This window comes from Engystomops pustulosus, chromosome 10 (assembly GCF_040894005.1).
Source record: "Engystomops pustulosus chromosome 10, aEngPut4.maternal, whole genome shotgun sequence".
In the NCBI taxonomy this organism is placed as follows: Eukaryota; Metazoa; Chordata; class Amphibia; order Anura; family Leptodactylidae; genus Engystomops; species Engystomops pustulosus.
This window is the reverse complement of record NC_092420.1, coordinates 91,142,926-91,160,889: the sequence shown is the minus strand read 5'-3', so window position 1 is coordinate 91,160,889 and position 17,964 is coordinate 91,142,926. Positions and strand designations below refer to the sequence as shown.

The following is a 17,964-nucleotide window of genomic DNA, read 5'->3' as shown; positions in this document are numbered from 1 at the left end:
GTATTAATGTTTTGTTTGGGTTTTTTTGCCCCCACCTTGTAACTCATACAGGGTGATTTATGGCACAGAATAAAAGGTCCATAAGTGCCTGTGGGTGATTTAATATCCCGAATCACCCTGGCAGGTTCTCTTTACCTCCTTAACACTCCATGACGTACCTGTATGAAGAAGGCTCCCAGGCTGAGCCCACGTCATACAGGCATGGGGTTTGCTTTGATTGCCGCTGTCTCGTCTTTGTTGTCCTCGCTGCTCCCTGTGATGTCATTGAGGTGCGGCGATCTGTTGCCATGACAGCCTCGGGTCATACAAAGGCCCGAAAAAAATTCCCACCGTTGAACCCTGTAACAGAAAATAGCGCCCAAATGTCAAAATGCCACTTTTTTTTGCCATTTTGCAACATGGTAGCAATGAAACCGTCAGCTCATCTCGCAAATAATGACACCTTACACAGCCCCGTACATCGAGGTATCAAAAGATTATTAGAACCAGAAGATGGCGAAATGAAATATTTTTACACAAGGCTTTAATATTAAATATAAAAACACAATAAAACCTATTTAAATTTAGTATCACTGTGATCGTCCCAAACCAAAAGTAGAGGTGTTATTGGGGAGCACTGTGAAAGTTGTAAAATCCGAGACCACAAGGAAATGGTGAAAATGTGTATTTTCACTGATCTCACTACATTTGGAACTTTTTCCGTCTTTCCATGAAATAATGAAATCATAAATAACATCACTACGCAGTGCGATTAGTTACATTGATATAAGCCCTCATACAGCTCTGTACACAGAATAATGAAAAAGTTTATAGATCATTGAAGGTAGAGAGCGAAAAATGGAAGAAAAAAGGCTGCGACGCGAAGGGGTTAATGTGAAAAACTAAGAAAATAGAAACTCACTAAATGATTCATAGAATAAAAATTGTGCAAGAACCACACAAGTAGCTGTGGGTCTTCGGATGGATCCAGTGACAGGACACGTGGGTGCTCTGGGTTACAGCTCTTGGTAACTCATCAAAGCTAATTGTATTTTCATGACTTTGGCTGTAACAGCGAGTTCTCATGTCTCATATCCAGGGGACGCTGCTCGTGTCCTGGGCCAGTAGTTCATTTCATTCTACAATAAAGGGGCTCATTCACATGACTTCAAGAATCTTGAATCATTTCTTACACCCAGTTACTAATGATTGTAACATTGTATCAACCACAGTCGACGTCTTTTGGCATTCATCCGGTCTTTCTCACATTGTCCAACGCTAGAAAGCAGAGTGCGTCCACTTCCAGCAAATACTTCATATTTTTATGTGTTTTAAAAGGTGTTCAATATTCCAATATACTTTCTGTATCAATTCCTCACCGTTTTCTAGATCTGTTTCATGTCATTCTATAGGAAGCTTCATTGTTTACTTTCTGTGGATAAACACTGGTCCATGGTCATGTGATGTCACACAGGTGCATGGCTCGTTATATCCCTGGTCATGTGATGTCACACAGGTGCATGGCTCGTTATATCCCTGGTCATGTGATGTCACACAGGTGCATGGCTCGTTATATCCCTGGTCATGTGATGTCACACAGGTGCATGGCTCGTTATATCCCTGGTCATGTGATGTCACACAGGTGCATGGTTCGTTATATCCCTGGTCATGTGATGTCACACAGGTGCATGGTTCGTTATATCCCTGGTCATGTGATGTCACACAGGTTAACGGCTCATTATATCCATGTTCATGTGATGTCACACAGGTGAACGGCTCATTATATCCATATTATGTGATGTCACACAGGTGAACAACTCATTATGTTCATGTGATGTCACACAGGTGCATGGCTCGTTATATCCCTGTTCATGCGATGTCACACAGGTGCACAGCTCGCAATATCCCTGGTCATGTGATATCACACAGGTGATCGGCTCATTGTATCCATGTTCATGTGATGTCGCACAGGTGCACATGTTGTAATATCCCTGGTCATGTGATGTCACACAGGTGCATGACTCGTTATATATCCCTGTGAGCCATTCACCTGTGTGGCATCACATGACCAGGGATATAAGGAACCATGCACCTGTGTGACATCACATGACCAGAGATATAACGAGCCGTGCATCTGTGTGACATCACATGACCAGGGTTATAACGAGCCATGCACCTGTGTGACATCACATGACCAGAGATATAAGGAGCATGCATTTAGGTGACATCATATGACGATGGACCTGTTTTTATCCGCAGGCAGTAGACAATGAAGCTTCCTATAGAAAGACAGTAAACAAAGTTCTAGAAAACTGTGAGGAATTGATACAGAAATATGCTGGAAAACTGTTACATTTTTCATTGGTAGACAACCCCTCTAACAAAAGTTTCCAAAATAATAAACGCTCTGAAACTTTCCAGTAAAATTGTTATGATATGTAATGCTGCTTCGAAGAAAGAAAAGCAGAACAGAGCGGCCAAATGTGACCTGGACATTCAGGTACCAATGACCCTTCACGAAAGGGTTAAAGAATACGGAACTTTAATAAACCAGTTCTAGTAACCAAATTATTCTCAATATTAGCACAACATAGGTCCCATATCATAATAAAATTGGCAAATAATAGCACCAAGAAGTCATATACAGTGAAACCTCTCCAAATGACCACCCCTTTGGGAAAACCTGATTTTTCCCCATTTCCCCTCTTCATGCAGCCCCATGTGCTAGAAATCGCTCCTATAATCCCCAATAGTCCCATTTGCAGCAGATCCTGGTTCCAGCCTTGCACGCCATGTTTTTATTGGAGTCTCAGAGATGACATCTGAACCACGTAACTTCTATTGTGAATTCCCATGAAGTGAAACATTTAGATATTTGTGGTCTAGAAACTATGTGGCTAAGTCACCAGACGTGTAACATTTTGGCTTCTTCTCCCTTGATAAATACAATGGAAAAAAGATTCCTAAAAAATGTAATAAAGCGTCTCATTAGTCTCACTATTCAACAATGTGACAAACAATCAGAGCAGATTACAGACAAATCCCCATTGATGGATGTCCCCCGTCTAAGCTGTGGTGAAATGGGAACCTGTCTGATTTATTGGATGTGAGACTTCTTGTACAGGGGAGGTGTTGGTGCAATGTGCCGTGTCTGTAGGTGGAGAAGGCTGGTCATGGAGTATTGGATGTGCTTCCGTCCATAGCTGGTAAATCTCTTTAGTTCAGGATCTGAGATATTTTATCTTCCAGGAGAGTCGTGTGGCTTTGTCTTGTCTTAGTCACTTGCTTTATTCTTTGTCTTACAAATTCCAGCACAAAAACAACTACAGTCACAGCTAAGCCGATAAGTGGCCCCCAGTATACACGGGCCGGGATCTGCTGAGAGGCACAAGCATTTCAGTTGTTTCCCTTTTTATGCCACCATGAAGCCATGACGCGCTGATGTCATGTTTTATGATCCAAACTGGAGAGTGAAACCAAACCGACCTTACAAGCCTGACAAAATATCATTATCTAAGTGAGGAAAAGTATCTGCAGCCGGAATCCACCGTGTCCAGAGATGACAAGAGAAACCCGTCTGTACCGGGGAGAACGCCAAGCAAGAGGCAGAATTATCTGCTCAAAATTCACACTGATCAAGAACACAATGTAAAGCCAGGTTATAGTCTGGATATCTGTGCCAGTCATTTTTAGTTCGTTTAGTTTTTTTTTTTTTGCACCAAAGTCGAACAATTTTTTCTTTAATATATGTGACATGGAGGAGGAGGAGATACCAGGAGACAGGCCAGTACACCAGGAGACATGGAGGAGGAGGAGATACCAGGAGACAGACCAGTACACCAGGAGACATGGAGAGGGGGCAGATACCAGGAGACAGACCAGTACAACAAGAGCAGCAGATACCAGGAGACAGGCCAGTGCACCAGAAGACATGGAGGAGGATCAGGTACCAGGAGACATGGAGAGGCCATAGGACAACAACCCTGGAGAAGAATTGCTACCATGGAGGAACAGGAGAAGCAGCCAGAGCCCTACACAATGACCTCCAGCACCCTCCTAATATCCATGTGTCTGCTCATGGAGTCAGTAACAGACTCCATGATGGAGGTATGAGGGTCTGACATCCTCCAACACTGCGCATGGGATTGCCATTTGCCAGAGATAACCAAGATTGGACATTAGCGCCCTGTGCTCTTCACAGATGAGAGCCGGGTCACCCCAAGCACATGTGACAGAGACTGAAGACGCCATGGAGAATGTTCTGCCACCTGCATCATCCTCCAGCATGAGCTGCACAGCCCTCTGTGTGCTAAGAAGAGTTACCCTGACTGCCATTAGGTACCAGGATGAGATCCTCAGGTCCTGGTTCCTTCTGATGTATGACAATACCAGGCCCCATGTGGCTTTAGTGCGTCAGCAGTTCCAGCAGGATGAAGTCATTAGGTCTATGGACTGTCCTGACCCTTCCCCAGGCCTGAATCCAATCCCTCCGGAATATCATGTCTCGCTCCATCCACCAGGAGTTGACTGATATTTTAATCCAGGTCTGGGAGGAGATCCCTCAGGAGAACATCCACCACATGATCAGGAGCATGTCCAGGCGTTGTAGGGAGGTCATTAGGGCATGTGGAGGCCACACAATACTCAGCCTCATTTCCGTGTCTTGAGGGTTTTCCAGCGATAAATTTGCTTGTCCACTTTGATTTTGAGTATCATTCCAATTCCAGACCTCCAGGGGATATTCATTGCGAGTTTCATTGATCATTTTCATGTTTGATTGTTCTCAGCGCCTTCTACTATGTAATGAATAAATAACTGCAATATTTCATTCATTGAGATCTAGGATGTGGGATTTCAGTGTTCCCATATTTTTGGGGCAGTGTACAAGAGGCGGCCGGTGCTGCATGTTATGACCTACTGACATACATATTGTAGAGTTCCTGCTACATTGTCCTAAAAGTTAAAGGGAACCTGTCACCAGGAGAGCCATTTTTAGCACTCCCCCAGTCCCCACAGAGCATAGTACATACACTGCCGAAGTGTTTTTGTATTAAAAATTGGTTTTACAGAAAAAAAGATATGTTATATTGTACCTTTCATTAGCATCTGCTGTGTGACTAGGAAGTTGCCATTTGGGAGGGGTTGGAAAGGAGCAGTCCCCCCCCCCCTTGGGAAACAGCTACTCCATGTGACCTTTTCAAATATATGAAAACACCCATTACTTGGCTTAGCGACGCCCCCTGCTCCTCTACAGCCAATCCGAGTGTTGGGAGTTATTCATATATTTGAAAAGGTCACATGTTTCCCAAGGGTGGGGGGGATCTGCTCCTTTCCAACCCCTCCCAGTGGGCAACTGCCATGTCACACAGCAGATGCTAATGAAAGGTACAATATAACATATCTTTTTTTCTTTAAAACCAATTTTTTATACAAAAACACTTTGGCAGTGTATGTACTATGCTCTGTGGGGACTGGGGGAGTGCTAAAAATGGCTCTCCTGGTGACAGGTTCCCTTTAAGTCATAGGGCCACTTGTTGTACATGAGATTATTTTATTCTTCCAGTCTTTTTCTGAAGCTGCTGCTCCGGAGTAATGCTTATTTGTATAACCCATGTTTCTAGGCCGGGATAGGCTCTTCATCAGACATCAGTCACACATGACCTTCCACCGAATCATTTGTGAGCATGTGAATTGTTCCATGTGATGGAGCTGATCTGTGATGATGACTTGGTGACATGGGTCTGTACATGTCATGCTTCTGATTATAGATCCGTGTATTCCCGGAGTTTCCATCTGTATGACCTGAATCCTGAGGTTGTGTGACGCAGTGTCTGGACCTCGCTCGCCAGGCAGCGCTCACACTGTAAACCATTCTCACCATTACTGTCAGTAGTTTGGCTGTGGTTGGTACAGTTACTTATTGGCACACTTCTTGCTGGCACTTTATTCACTCAGGAAATATTTCCAGTTCTCGGCGCCCATCTGTGCTTTACTTATCAGCATATGCAAATTTACCTTAGTAACTGTTTATAGTTGTGAGAGCTTCTTCTAGTCATGAAATCATCAGACTAAGTCAAGTGAAAATTTTCTGGCTGTACAGGAGGGCAGTAGAGTAACGTCAGACCACAATGGAAGTGTCAATAACACAATGGAGGGTCACATACAGCCAAGGACTGCAGATGACCACATGGTGATGAGGGTGCCAGTGCTGCAGATCCCACCTTCTGTGCCCGCTCAGGTGCCTGCTGTCATTGCTGATCCCCTCCCAGAGGCAATGCCCCTGCTGATGGCTTTATTGACCCCTCACTCATCACATCAGCCACAGCGATTCCTCCAACCTCAGACCCAAGTTTTCTTAATGTAAAATTGCTCCATAGATTTGTAACCTAATAAATGTGTTACAGACCTAATGGAGGGCCCATGGGATTTACAGGTGGGCTGATGGCATGTGGACCCATATCTTGGAGCACAGAATTCTTTCAGCATCTTGAAGGTATCCCAATTGGTATCTTGGGCTGTTTCTGCCCAGTTTTTCTACTTTGTCCGAGCTGTTTGGAGAGATGTGCTGTGTCGGGATACTGCCCAGCTCCATGTTTGCCCTTAGGACCGGTGTATAGTAGCGGTATAAGATGCCAGGAGACCTCCTGAATGATTACTGCGCTATCTGCTGCTTCTTGATGTGTGCAAGAGACCAAGGGACGGGAGAGGTACAGCACCCGGCTACCCCTGCCCAAGCCTCACCTGCACTTCCATTTTGGCCCTCATCGTTGGTGATGTAATAAACCTCTAATTTACTGAAAAAAACAGTACATGTGATTTAGTCAGATTTTTGCCCTAAAATACCGATCTAAGTAATGAAATAGTCAACCACTTAACATAACTACAAGAAACTGTGCAACATTTCTTATCATCTTTCTCTTTTTACTTCCGTTCAGAAATGGAGAGGTGAGAGTGAGTAAGGTACAGGCAAGGGTGCATAAGAAATGAGGCAAGTTGAGCCTCTTGCCCCAGGCAGCCCCAAGATGGGAGGCAGCATCAGAGGGACTGACCTGCTACAAAGCAGAAAAAAATTGTTTCTTCACTCTTCACATCCAATGTCAGAATGGTTGTGAAACACTGCATAGAGAACTGAATTACTAAAAAATAACCTGATACATTACTAGTATATGGCTCGCCTCTGGATACAAGAGAGAGATTGCCAGGAAAATGACAGTTCACATACTGCCGAAGCAGAAAGCTCACAAAGAGACGCCATATGAAAGAGGCCCATTCACTTATTACTTTGGAAGTCTCCCTGATCTCCAGGAAAACTTCTTCATGGATGTGACGTTCTAATCCAGGTTGTATCATAGTATCATAGTATATAAGGCTGGAAGGAGACGCAAGTCCATCAAGTCCAACCTTCAAGAATTAAATAAATGTTTTATCCCCATAACCCGTGATATTTTTGCTCTCCAGAAAGTCATCCAGGCCTCTCTTGAACATGTACATAGAGTCCGCCATAACAACCTCCTGCGGCAGAGAGTTCCATAGTCTCACTGCTCTTACAGTAAAGAACCTTTGTCTATGGTGATGGTAGAACCTCCTCTCCTCTAGGCGTAGAGGATGTCCCCTTGTCCTGGTCACAGGCCGAGGTATAAAAAGATCTTTGGAGAGATCCTTGTACTGTCCGTTCAGGTATTTGTACATTGTAATGAGGTCTCCCCTCAGTCGTCTTTTTTCTAAACTGAATAATCCCAAATTTTGTAATCTGTCATTGTATTCTAGTCCCCCCATTCCCCTAATAATCCTGGTTGCTCTCCTCTGCACCCGTTCCAGCTCTACTATATCCTTTTTATATACTGGTGCCCAAAACTGTACACAATATTCCATGTGTGGTCTGACCAGGGATTTGTATAAGGGCAAAACTATGTCTTTATCATGAGAATCTATTCCTCTCTTGATACATCCCATTATTTTATTTGCTTTAGCAGCAGCCGCCTGGCTCTGGTCACTAAAATTAAGTTTACCATCCACCAATACCCCCAAGTCCTTTTCAGCTTCAGTTTTACTAAGTAATTGACCGTTTAGAACATAATTATACTTTTTGTTTCCATGGCCCAAGTGCATAACTTTACATTTATCTACATTAAACCTCATCAACCATTTCTCTGCCCATCCCTCAAGCTTCCACAAATCCCTCTGTAATGCTAAACTATCGACCTCAGTATTTATTACTTTACACAGCTTAGTATCATCTGCAAATATTGAAACTTGACTGTGTAAACCCACTACAAGGTCATTAATAAAAATATTAAAAAGAAGTGGCCCCAATACTGACCCCTGTGGCACTCCACTGGTAACATCAACCCAATCTGAGAATGTGCCATTAATGACCACCCTCTGTTTTCTATCACTAAGCCAATTACTTACCCAAATGCACAGATTTTCTCCTATTCCCAGCAGTCTCATTTTATATACCAACCTTTTATGTGGCACGGTGTCAAATGCCTTTGAAAAGTCCAGATATACAACATCCACAGCGTCCCCCAGATCCAGTCTTGAACTTACCTCCTCGTAGAAACCAATCAGATTAGTCTGACAGGACCGATCTCTCATAAATCCATGCTGACGCTGGGTTATAAGGTTGTGCACAGTGAGATACTCCAGGATAGCATCTCTAATAAACCCCTCAAATATTTTCCCCACCACAGCAGTTAGACTTACGGGTCTGTAGTTTCCAGGATCGCTATTTGATCCTTTTTTATATAATAATATATCCTGATACATATGGCGTTCTATAGAGCAAGTCCCACACTCTTACATCGACTCTACTACAGTAAATTCTGTTCTATTAATGATTGATAAGTGACTGGGGTCAGATTATCACACGTGGGATTTGCTATTGTCCTTTAGCAGATTATGGAGTGATGATCGAGGTGGGCGCCCCTTTAATTAGCTTCATGCTTTGGCTTCATAACATGCAGTGCTCTTAAGTTAATGTAAGAATGTTCATGTTACACGCAGTATAATAAGGGGATGAATAATTCACAGACTGATGCGATGGTGTCAGGTAATGGAGAATGCCGGAGTATTCACATTTCCACACGGGACGGGACCATTATGGGGGCGGCCGGGGCAGGAAGGCTTTGTGCTCCCCTCATGAATAACTTAGCTCTGTCAGCACAGACTCTCAGCTTCACTTGCCACAATCTCCCCTCCATCTGCCACACAGGGAAAGTTTCTAAAACCAAATCATGGATCCCCTGGGAAAGATTCACATCCTAGCGGAGGCTTTTGCTTGCTTTTTCACAACTTCTAATCTGTGATAACACTGGGGACATCTGTCCAAACTCTGGCAGACTTCCTAGTCGTAAATCATTGCTATAAATCAATGAAGGTGACATCTCTGCTGAGTAATAATAAAGAGGTTTCCCCGGTCTGTAAAGGAATAAATCTTAAAGACTGTATGACGAAAAGTTCAATGACTTTCTAACAAACTTTTGGAGACTTCTGCTTGTTAGAAGTGACTGGGAGCCCCTGCCCTGCCAGAAACAAATAACACAAAATTGTCTCCAATCCAGAAATTTGGTAACAATGTTGCAGTGAAGACAATATACATTTACAGCAAGTGTTGGGTCACTTTCTATGTGTAATTCATTGGATCATTTAGACACTGCTGGGATGTGATCGTGTAAGATCAGGGGAAAGTCCTTACTTTTTGTATTATTAACTATTCTGTGATTTTTCATGATTTTATGATTTGTTTGGTGAAGACGTGAAGGGTCGAAATAATTATTTTTTCATTGTCCTGTAGGTTCTCAAAACCAGCACCAATGTTTCTTGACGATTCCTTCCGGAAATGGGGAAAAATCAGGGAATATTTGCCTCCATTTGGAATTAAAGGACAAGGTAATATATGTGTGAAATTAACTCTCCTCCTGCCAGTATTCATAGCGCGGCAGTCACAGAATGAATGATGAGAGGAAGACTACGAGGATGTTGGGTCAATCGTTTGGTGGATGGTCAGCAGATCATTAAAGGAAATTTACCATCAAAGATACTGTGGTATCTTCTTATATTTGTTATCCATGGACTCCTTCTTTCTAAAACCAACTTTTAAAGTTATGCTAATGAGCCAGAAGTGCTCTGTGGGCTAGCAGCTGAGCCCCTCTGTGCTGTAGTTCCCTCCATTATAACCGGCTGAGGGAGCAGGGGGGTGGCAGAGATTGTCTTTAAAGCTACAGTACAAGGGGGAAGGGGACCCTGGTAATGCCCCCAAGATCCCTCCTGGCTTATTAGTAGAGTTATAAAAATTGATTTTAGAAGGAAGGAGGCCATGGATAAGAAATATAAGAAGATTCCACAGTCCCGGTGCCAGGATCTAGGAGTAATGTCCCTGGTTTATCAGGATGGATTATTATGGTAGATTCAGATTTTCTTATAAATATATTATGAATTTTAATTCAAATTCCTAACCTGTCTTCTTCCAGCCCAGACCACCATGATGTTTTTCCAGCCGCTACTTATCTTTGCAGAGTTTGCTGTTCTAAAATATAGATAGGGCCTAACTTGTTTCATGGGAAAACCCATTAAGGTTTCTTAAAATAAAATAATCTTTTCTTGGGGCCTGGAGTCAGCCGGTGCCCAGAATACCGGAGTGGCTGGCGGTTGCAGCCTAGGCACGCTAGTGTCGTGGTGCTTGGTATGGGGAACCGGAGGACTGTCCTACAGCCTGGCAGGTCTCCAGCAGGTGGTGTGTGCGAGAAATGATATAGAGGGAGAGGCTGATGTACTGGTTCTCCCTGGGACAACCCCTGAGTGTCTGTAAGATAAATCCCTGGGTAATGGATGGGGAAGCCCGTGGTGGTGACAACCGTATCCAGGGATCAGACCGAGGCAACGTTGTGCAGGGGTGTTACATGTGTGTAATACCAGTAAAGGAAGCCATTTCTATATCTGTGCTCTTCATTGATTGACCCGACCAAGAACCAAGGATTACGTCCCACATAGGAAAGGCACCAGCGCCATGTTATATATTATCATTGAACCCTTGCCTTTCCCAGCATGACACGTGACCTCTATCATGGGCCAATGACTCCTTGCTTGTTGCTTTAGTGTCAATATAGATTGGAGAAGGTATAATAGAGGAGCTGGTGTAAGCGGTGATAACATGTGAGCTCTGTCCTTGACTACATTAATATTCCCAGGACATGGATGATATTGTCTTGAGACCAACACCTGATTTCCATCACCGTCAATCATGATTACAGATTGCCAACGCCCTGGGGTAGGACATGTATGTGTCGGGTCCCTCATAGAGTTACTTATTTTGATACCTATAGGAGAGGCGAAGAGTGAGAGACCAAAAAGCGCTCATAGAGTAGTAGTTTGTACAACAATGGACAAATTCAGATGGGGGAGGAAAGAATGAGGCTCACCAGATAGAGTTGTGCAAGGCTTGAACTGAGTACCAATCAGGTGCTGCCTGTTGACGAGATCATCAGAGCGCAGTAGCCACACCGGACTGGATCAGATGCATGGGATGATGGGGTGATTGTCACTATGGCGCACACTGGTAGTCAAACATGATTCGGAGAGCACTTCACAACAAATCTGTTTATTGGTGTCTCGGTATCACAGCGCGTTTCGGAATCAGCAGCGATTCCTTTTTCAAGTGAGGAGAGACTAGAAGCTCAGGTCTTAAGTGTCTTCCCAGAGCCATAAGACCTGATACCTTTATTAATTGAACAGATTTAAAAGCTATACTATAAAGTTCTGTTGGTTTGTGATGGAACTTTCATTTGGAAGGCGCTCCTTCAGCGCTGTCCACTGGCTGACAGTCTATAGATGTAATCGGCCCTGATATGTCAGTTTTATTTAACCACGGGAGAGGTAAGTATGCAGGATTTCTCCATAATCCAGATGTTCTTTCATCACTTGGCTGACTTGTGGTATAAATGATTTAGCACATTTCCATCTGTGGAGTGACCTCCTTGTCGGGTTAAAGTAACTACAACTTTTCTGTTTGCAAGAAGTAAAAGGAAAAGACAAAAACAGAGTCGCCCCTATTCCCAGTTCATGCTACCTGATCTGTCAGATGGCGGTGACATGGCTACTCTTTCACTGGGTCACCTGGGGTGAGCGGCATTTGTTTACCTGCAGAGTAACCAAGCAGAACCGTCTTCACAATCCAAGTCTCTATTGTGTTACCCCAATACTGCTGGTGGCTGTTTACACATGGAAACCTTACATTGTATACAGTAAGACACTGTGGAAAACACAACAGCCTGAGATATAGGGGCTCATTTACTAAGGGTCCGAACATTACACTTTCGTCGGGTTTCCCGAATATTGCCCTGAATTTCCCCGGGATTTTGGCACATCGGCGCTGGCTTGCACGCGACAGAAATGGGGGGGGGGGGGCGCGTTGGACAAACCGCAGAATTTAAAAAAAGAATTTGTGTCGCAAGATTGAGCACTCACATACACCGAGAAGAAACAGGTGAACTTGGCGCAGCAGCGACACCTGCAGGAACTCGGGCGCACGATCACGCCGGACCCGAATCCTCGTCGGACCGGGACCGGGTAAGTAAATCTGCCCCATAGTCTCTGAAAGGATAGATTGCTGGTTATACATATAGAGAAGAAGAGTCTACACAAGACACCCAGAGAGTCTATCACCGCTTTACGTTGTCACGGGAGAATGACTTCCTTTCCAAATCATTGAGTTGAATTGTCCATCCTGTAGAGTCCTAAACTTACAATAGAAATAACTTTTCTTAAAACTTCTGTTGTTGAATGTGTCCCATAACAACGGAGCTCATCTATTAGGGCAGCACCGCGGCTCAGTGGTTAGCATTACAGCCTTGCAGCGCTGGGGACCTAAATTCAAGTCCCAGGGTCAACATCTGTTGAATTTGTATGTTCTCTCCATGTTTCAACATCTGTTGAATTTGTATGTTCTCTCCATGTTTGTGTGGGTTTCCTCCAAGTACTCCGGTTTCTTCCCACACTCCAAAATCATACTGGTAGGTTGATTAGATTGTGAGCCCCATGGGGACGGGGACAGATTTAGCAAGCTCTGTGCAATATAAATAAGGAATTATTATCTATTAGGGATTGACCAAAGTCTCACAATTTTCGTCAGTAACTGAGTTGGAAGGAAACAGTTTTGTTACTTTTTGTTACTACAACTGCTAAAATTTGTTATTACACGGATTGTCAAATCCATTGAATAGTCTTGGGAAGGCCTGGACCCCTGATCAGCCCAGTGTACTAAGGTGCTGGTGTGATGATGTCTGTCTAGTAGACATTGTACAAGTCTCTGATCTCGGGCCGACAGATGTTTCAGGTCTCTTTAGAGAAATGTATTAGATTTTTTCTCAGAGAAGTGTTGTGGTGCAGTCTGCGGGTGCCTCCCACTGTTATGGTCGTATGTTCTTCATTAGGTTTGCCGTCCATCCAGATGAATTTAATATTACTTTTTCCCTGGGTAGGAACAAAAAAGGAGCACATTCATGGAGGGAGAATGATGAAATTCTGAAAACAGTCATCAGATGTTGTGACAGGAGATTCATAGCGCTGGGAGGTCACTCGGATCTGTACATTTATACCTGGATGAATATTAGAGGTGCTGCACATGATACACGACTCATATTCTGGAGATAATCCATTAATTCAGCCTATTATGTCATAGGTCAGAAAGTGGTGGCAGAGGGAGACATGGCTGAAAGGTCATCCTACACACGGATGGTTTGTGATCTAAAGCCATGGAGGTGCATAAACGTTCACGGGAGCAACAAAAACAAAACAGGATTGTAAATTAAATCTACCATCAGAATCCTGATGATAAACCAGGGACATTACTCATAGATCCAGGCACAGTGACTGTGGGAATCTTCTTCTAATTGTTATCCATGCCCTACTTCATTCAAATTTTTAAATTATTCTAATGAGCCCAAAGGGCTCCTGGGGGTATTTCCAGAGCCCCACAGTGCTGTAGCTTCACTGGTGGTACAATAAGCAGAGCAGGTCTCTCCACCTGCACTTCCTGCTAGATTACATAGGCAGAAGGAGGCAGCATGGGAGGGGGAGACATGTTCTGCACAGTGTTACAGCCTGTGAAGCTAAATCACTGAGGGGCCCTGGTAACCATCCAGTAGCCTTTCTGGCTCATTACCTTTATGTAACAAGAAGAAAGTAGGCCATGGATAACACATATACCGTATTTCTTGGGCTATAAGGCGCACCATCAATAAATGCCGGCTAAAACGTCTAGGTTCATATATAAGGCGCACCTGATTATAAGGCGCACCTGATTATAAGGATGAATGACCAGCAGGTGGCAGACCTGTGCACAGTTCAAGGCAGCTGTTGTCTGTAAGTATGGTTCATATATAAGGCGCACTGGACAATAAGGCGCACCTTGGATTTCTGAGAAAATCACAGAATTTTTTGTGCGCCTTTTAGTCCGAAAAATACAGTAAGTGCTTGGATCTATGAGTAATGTCCCCTGGTTTATCAGGGTGAATTTTGATGGTAGATTTCCTTTAAAGATCATAGCAATTGCATTGGAGCATAAAACCCCCAAGACCTGGTTGCTGAGTTTAGACTCTGGTCCCGTTCTAACCAGCTTCTTTACAATTTGTCTCTCCACCCCAGACAGGTGTGCAGAGCCTCTTCCCCTGCTGCAAGGCAAATAGCTGAAATTCTAGAAAAAATAAAATGCAGTCCTCTCCTGAGAGATGGGTGGCTGTGAGGTCCTGCAGATCTTCCCCCGGTGTCCTGTGCTTTGTGGTGTCACGGTGCTGCTGTAGTGTCATGTAATTACAGTGACCGGATTTCCTGAATAATAGGGCACACAAGCAGCACTGACATTTCCAGTCCACATGGAGTCTTACTACCGTCTGTCTCGCTGCCAGATTTCTGCTCGGCTGCTGCCACTCATGTCGGCTCTAACATTTACTAAATGTCTGGCATGAAGCTAGAAACAATTAGAGCTTGTTTGCCATTTCCAGCGAGGGCTGAGCGTAATTACCGTTACATTTTTCTCATGATTTGTGCCGTCCACATCACATCGCACGCGGAGATGAACAATGCAATGGTTGCTTGGACTCTGGGCTGATGTGCGTGCCATCCAGGCTTCATTCTTTACCAGGCACGTGTCAGGGGATTGTCCAACGCTCAACACTGGAGGCTTGTTGTCACTGAGGGTGGACTGTGCGATGTCCCATATAATGCACACTGGGGGTGCAATGAGGGGGGAGACGTTTTACATTTGATCTGTAGAATAAGTTTGTTTTCATGCTATCATTTCTGTGTGTACTATAACGGTGGATAGGAGGTACCGAGCAATGTGACAATCTCACATAAAGCAAAATGCACTCACTGGTTGGGGAGACGACGCTGTCTAAACAGGGAATAAATAAAATCACCTGGAGTCAAATTAAAGCCGTGGTTTCATATCACTTTTCTGTGTCAAGAAATAGTTTCTAAAATGATCCCTGGAACCTGCGTCTTCTCTACACATCACCAGGACTCCATTCACACTGACGTAGCATCAACCATGCGGTTTTCCCTGCTGTACAGGCTCCCGGAGATACATACAAGATAGGTTCTGTAGGTTTGTTCTTAAGTTGAATGTGTAAATAAGTCGGAACTGTATATTTTATAATTGTAACCCCTGTCAAAAATGTTTTGATCCCTATGACAATTGGATTTTAAAAATGTTGGGTTGTCATAAGAACCAGGATTAATAAAGCTTAATAACAAACACCTGTGATAACTGTTACAGCTGATTATTGTAGCCTAAGGGTGAAGTACAGTAAGTTACCAATTACCAGAGGTCTGTTTGTAACTATGGGTCGTCTTTAAGTCGGGTGTTCTTAAGTAGGGGACCGCCGGTATCTTCAGATTCCTGGGCATAGGTGGAAACATAGGATGACCCTATAGTGCAACAAGTATATCACTCATTTGAAAAGAGTTATTGTATTCACAAGAGTTTTAAAATAACACTCGTCCGCTTCTGTCGGGGCGCACCTATGGCTGGCTGTACCTCCATCAAATAGCATATTTTTTTACAAAATAATCAATCATAAAAATCTATATTTACAACAACATAATCATATTATGGTGTTTACTTAAAAGAAAACCTTTGGTTCATTATATTTTCAGTCTTATGTAACTTTTCACTATTTGAAAGACCCAGTTCTTGTGTCTTTGGTAAAGCAGAGACCTCTGGTGGGTTCAGCAGCCGATCCCAGTACAATGAGCCAATGGCCTTGGTGGCCACATACTGAATAGATGGAGCAGATGGGGCAACCTGGAGAAACTGTAAGTTGTTTCCTACTTTGCTCAACAAAGAAACAGAAAAGAACACAAACTGCTTTCACTAGTGATGGATCAACAATTCCCTTCCCCTACCGGATGACAACTGGGTCCTAGACGTAGTTACCTTGCTGGACACACATCTTTAATAGGGTCAGCGTGCATGTCCTACAGCCATGTTTACTACGATCACCAGACCTCCGGGGTTACAGAGGGCACCTTCCACCATGAGAAGGTTCCTGAGCTTTAACCTGTCTAGTCTTGTGTCCTGCATGTTCTCCAAAATTTCTCCATAATTTGTCCTGTGCATATCTCACCTTTGAGCCTGTTCCACCTGCCCTAACCTCCCTCTGATGACTGCATTGTACGACCCATGACAGAAACACATTTTCGCACATGTTTCCCGTGACCTTACATGTGACCGCATCTGTCTGTCCCTAAGTAATGATTTGGTGTCTGAAAGGAGCAATCCAAGAGATACAAGTCTAATCTATGGCACAGCCCCGACCCGCTGTGTAATATTATTATTTTATGTAATTGCCGGATTTTATATTTCTGAATATACGGGAGGAGCTTCACGTTCCATAGTTTTATTTCTTGTCTCTTTACAATTCGACCTTTGCAGCGAGTAAATATTTAATGAGGTTTTTCCTCTCATCATCTATTTACAGACTTTGTTTACTTTGTAAAATACATGAATCTTACGATTCCAGAGAATCCGTCACGGGCATCGCTCCATCTTGTACAAGAAGTAACTACATCTCAGGCTGAATGTGACTTTGGCTGGAGCTTCCCCCGTCCCTATGTGTTTACTTGCCGCTGCCCCTGGCATGGGTCATACAATATTTTCGGGAATTCCTATCACCCTTGATGTCATCTGCATTGTATTGTTCTGCTTGATTTTCCTATGTTTTTGTAGTACTGATTCGTGGCAGATGCAGCGTGGAGCCTTCGGATGAGTCACAAAGGGGCCTCTAGCAGAGTCATGTTTAAAATTAGACGCCCCCCTCAGAAGCTGCAGAGGCTCCTCTATGACATTTCATACATGTTGTTGTAGCAGAATATTGTATTTCATAATGCAGATGCCTTCGCAGTATGTGTGCGCGGGGATCAGAGACTTCTATAGATTCTCCATCAGTCTTTTCCACACAGTGAAATCATATCAACCATCATTACAATAAAGGAAAACTTAGAGTCCATGAACTGCAGCCTCCTGGTTTATGGTTTCCGTTCTGCAAAACTTTAAACTGCTCAAAGCAGAAGACATTTTGGATCATTTACTAAGAGTCGCGGAACGCACTTTCATCGGACCGTGCGCAGTTTTCAGGTTTTGCGCAGCTTTGACAGGTATTTAACAGGGGTCTGCGCTGGGATTGTGTCGCACGTGATCGATTTTTGGCGCAGCTGCGCTGGCTTCCAGGGTACGAGGGGCATGGCCGTCGGATGATCTGACTGAATTGGACTAAGCACGGGATTTAACTTTCAAATTGTGTCGCAAGATCAAGCACTTACATGCACCAGGAAGAAGAAGGTGAACTCCGGGGACCTGAGCGGGGAAGCGACACATGCAGGATATCGGGTGCACGATCTTAGTGACTCCCCGCACAGCGCATTATACACAGACAATGCACTCACATACACCAGGAAGAAGAAGGTGAACTCCAGGGACCTGAGCGT

General features: G+C 43.9%; 1 protein-coding gene across 5 annotated transcripts in view; it reads left to right on the top strand.

The window, feature by feature from the left end:
* The window catches only part of ST3GAL3 (ST3 beta-galactoside alpha-2,3-sialyltransferase 3), a 161,862-nt gene that overhangs the window by 124,694 nt on the left and 19,204 nt on the right, over window positions 1-17,964 (top strand). For all 5 annotated transcript variants that reach the window (XM_072127461.1, XM_072127460.1, XM_072127462.1 and 2 more), the window contains one exon: window positions 9,776-9,870. In XM_072127461.1, the coding sequence (XP_071983562.1) occupies window positions 9,776-9,870 (95 nt within the window). The remainder of the gene's footprint in view (window positions 1-9,775; window positions 9,871-17,964) is intronic.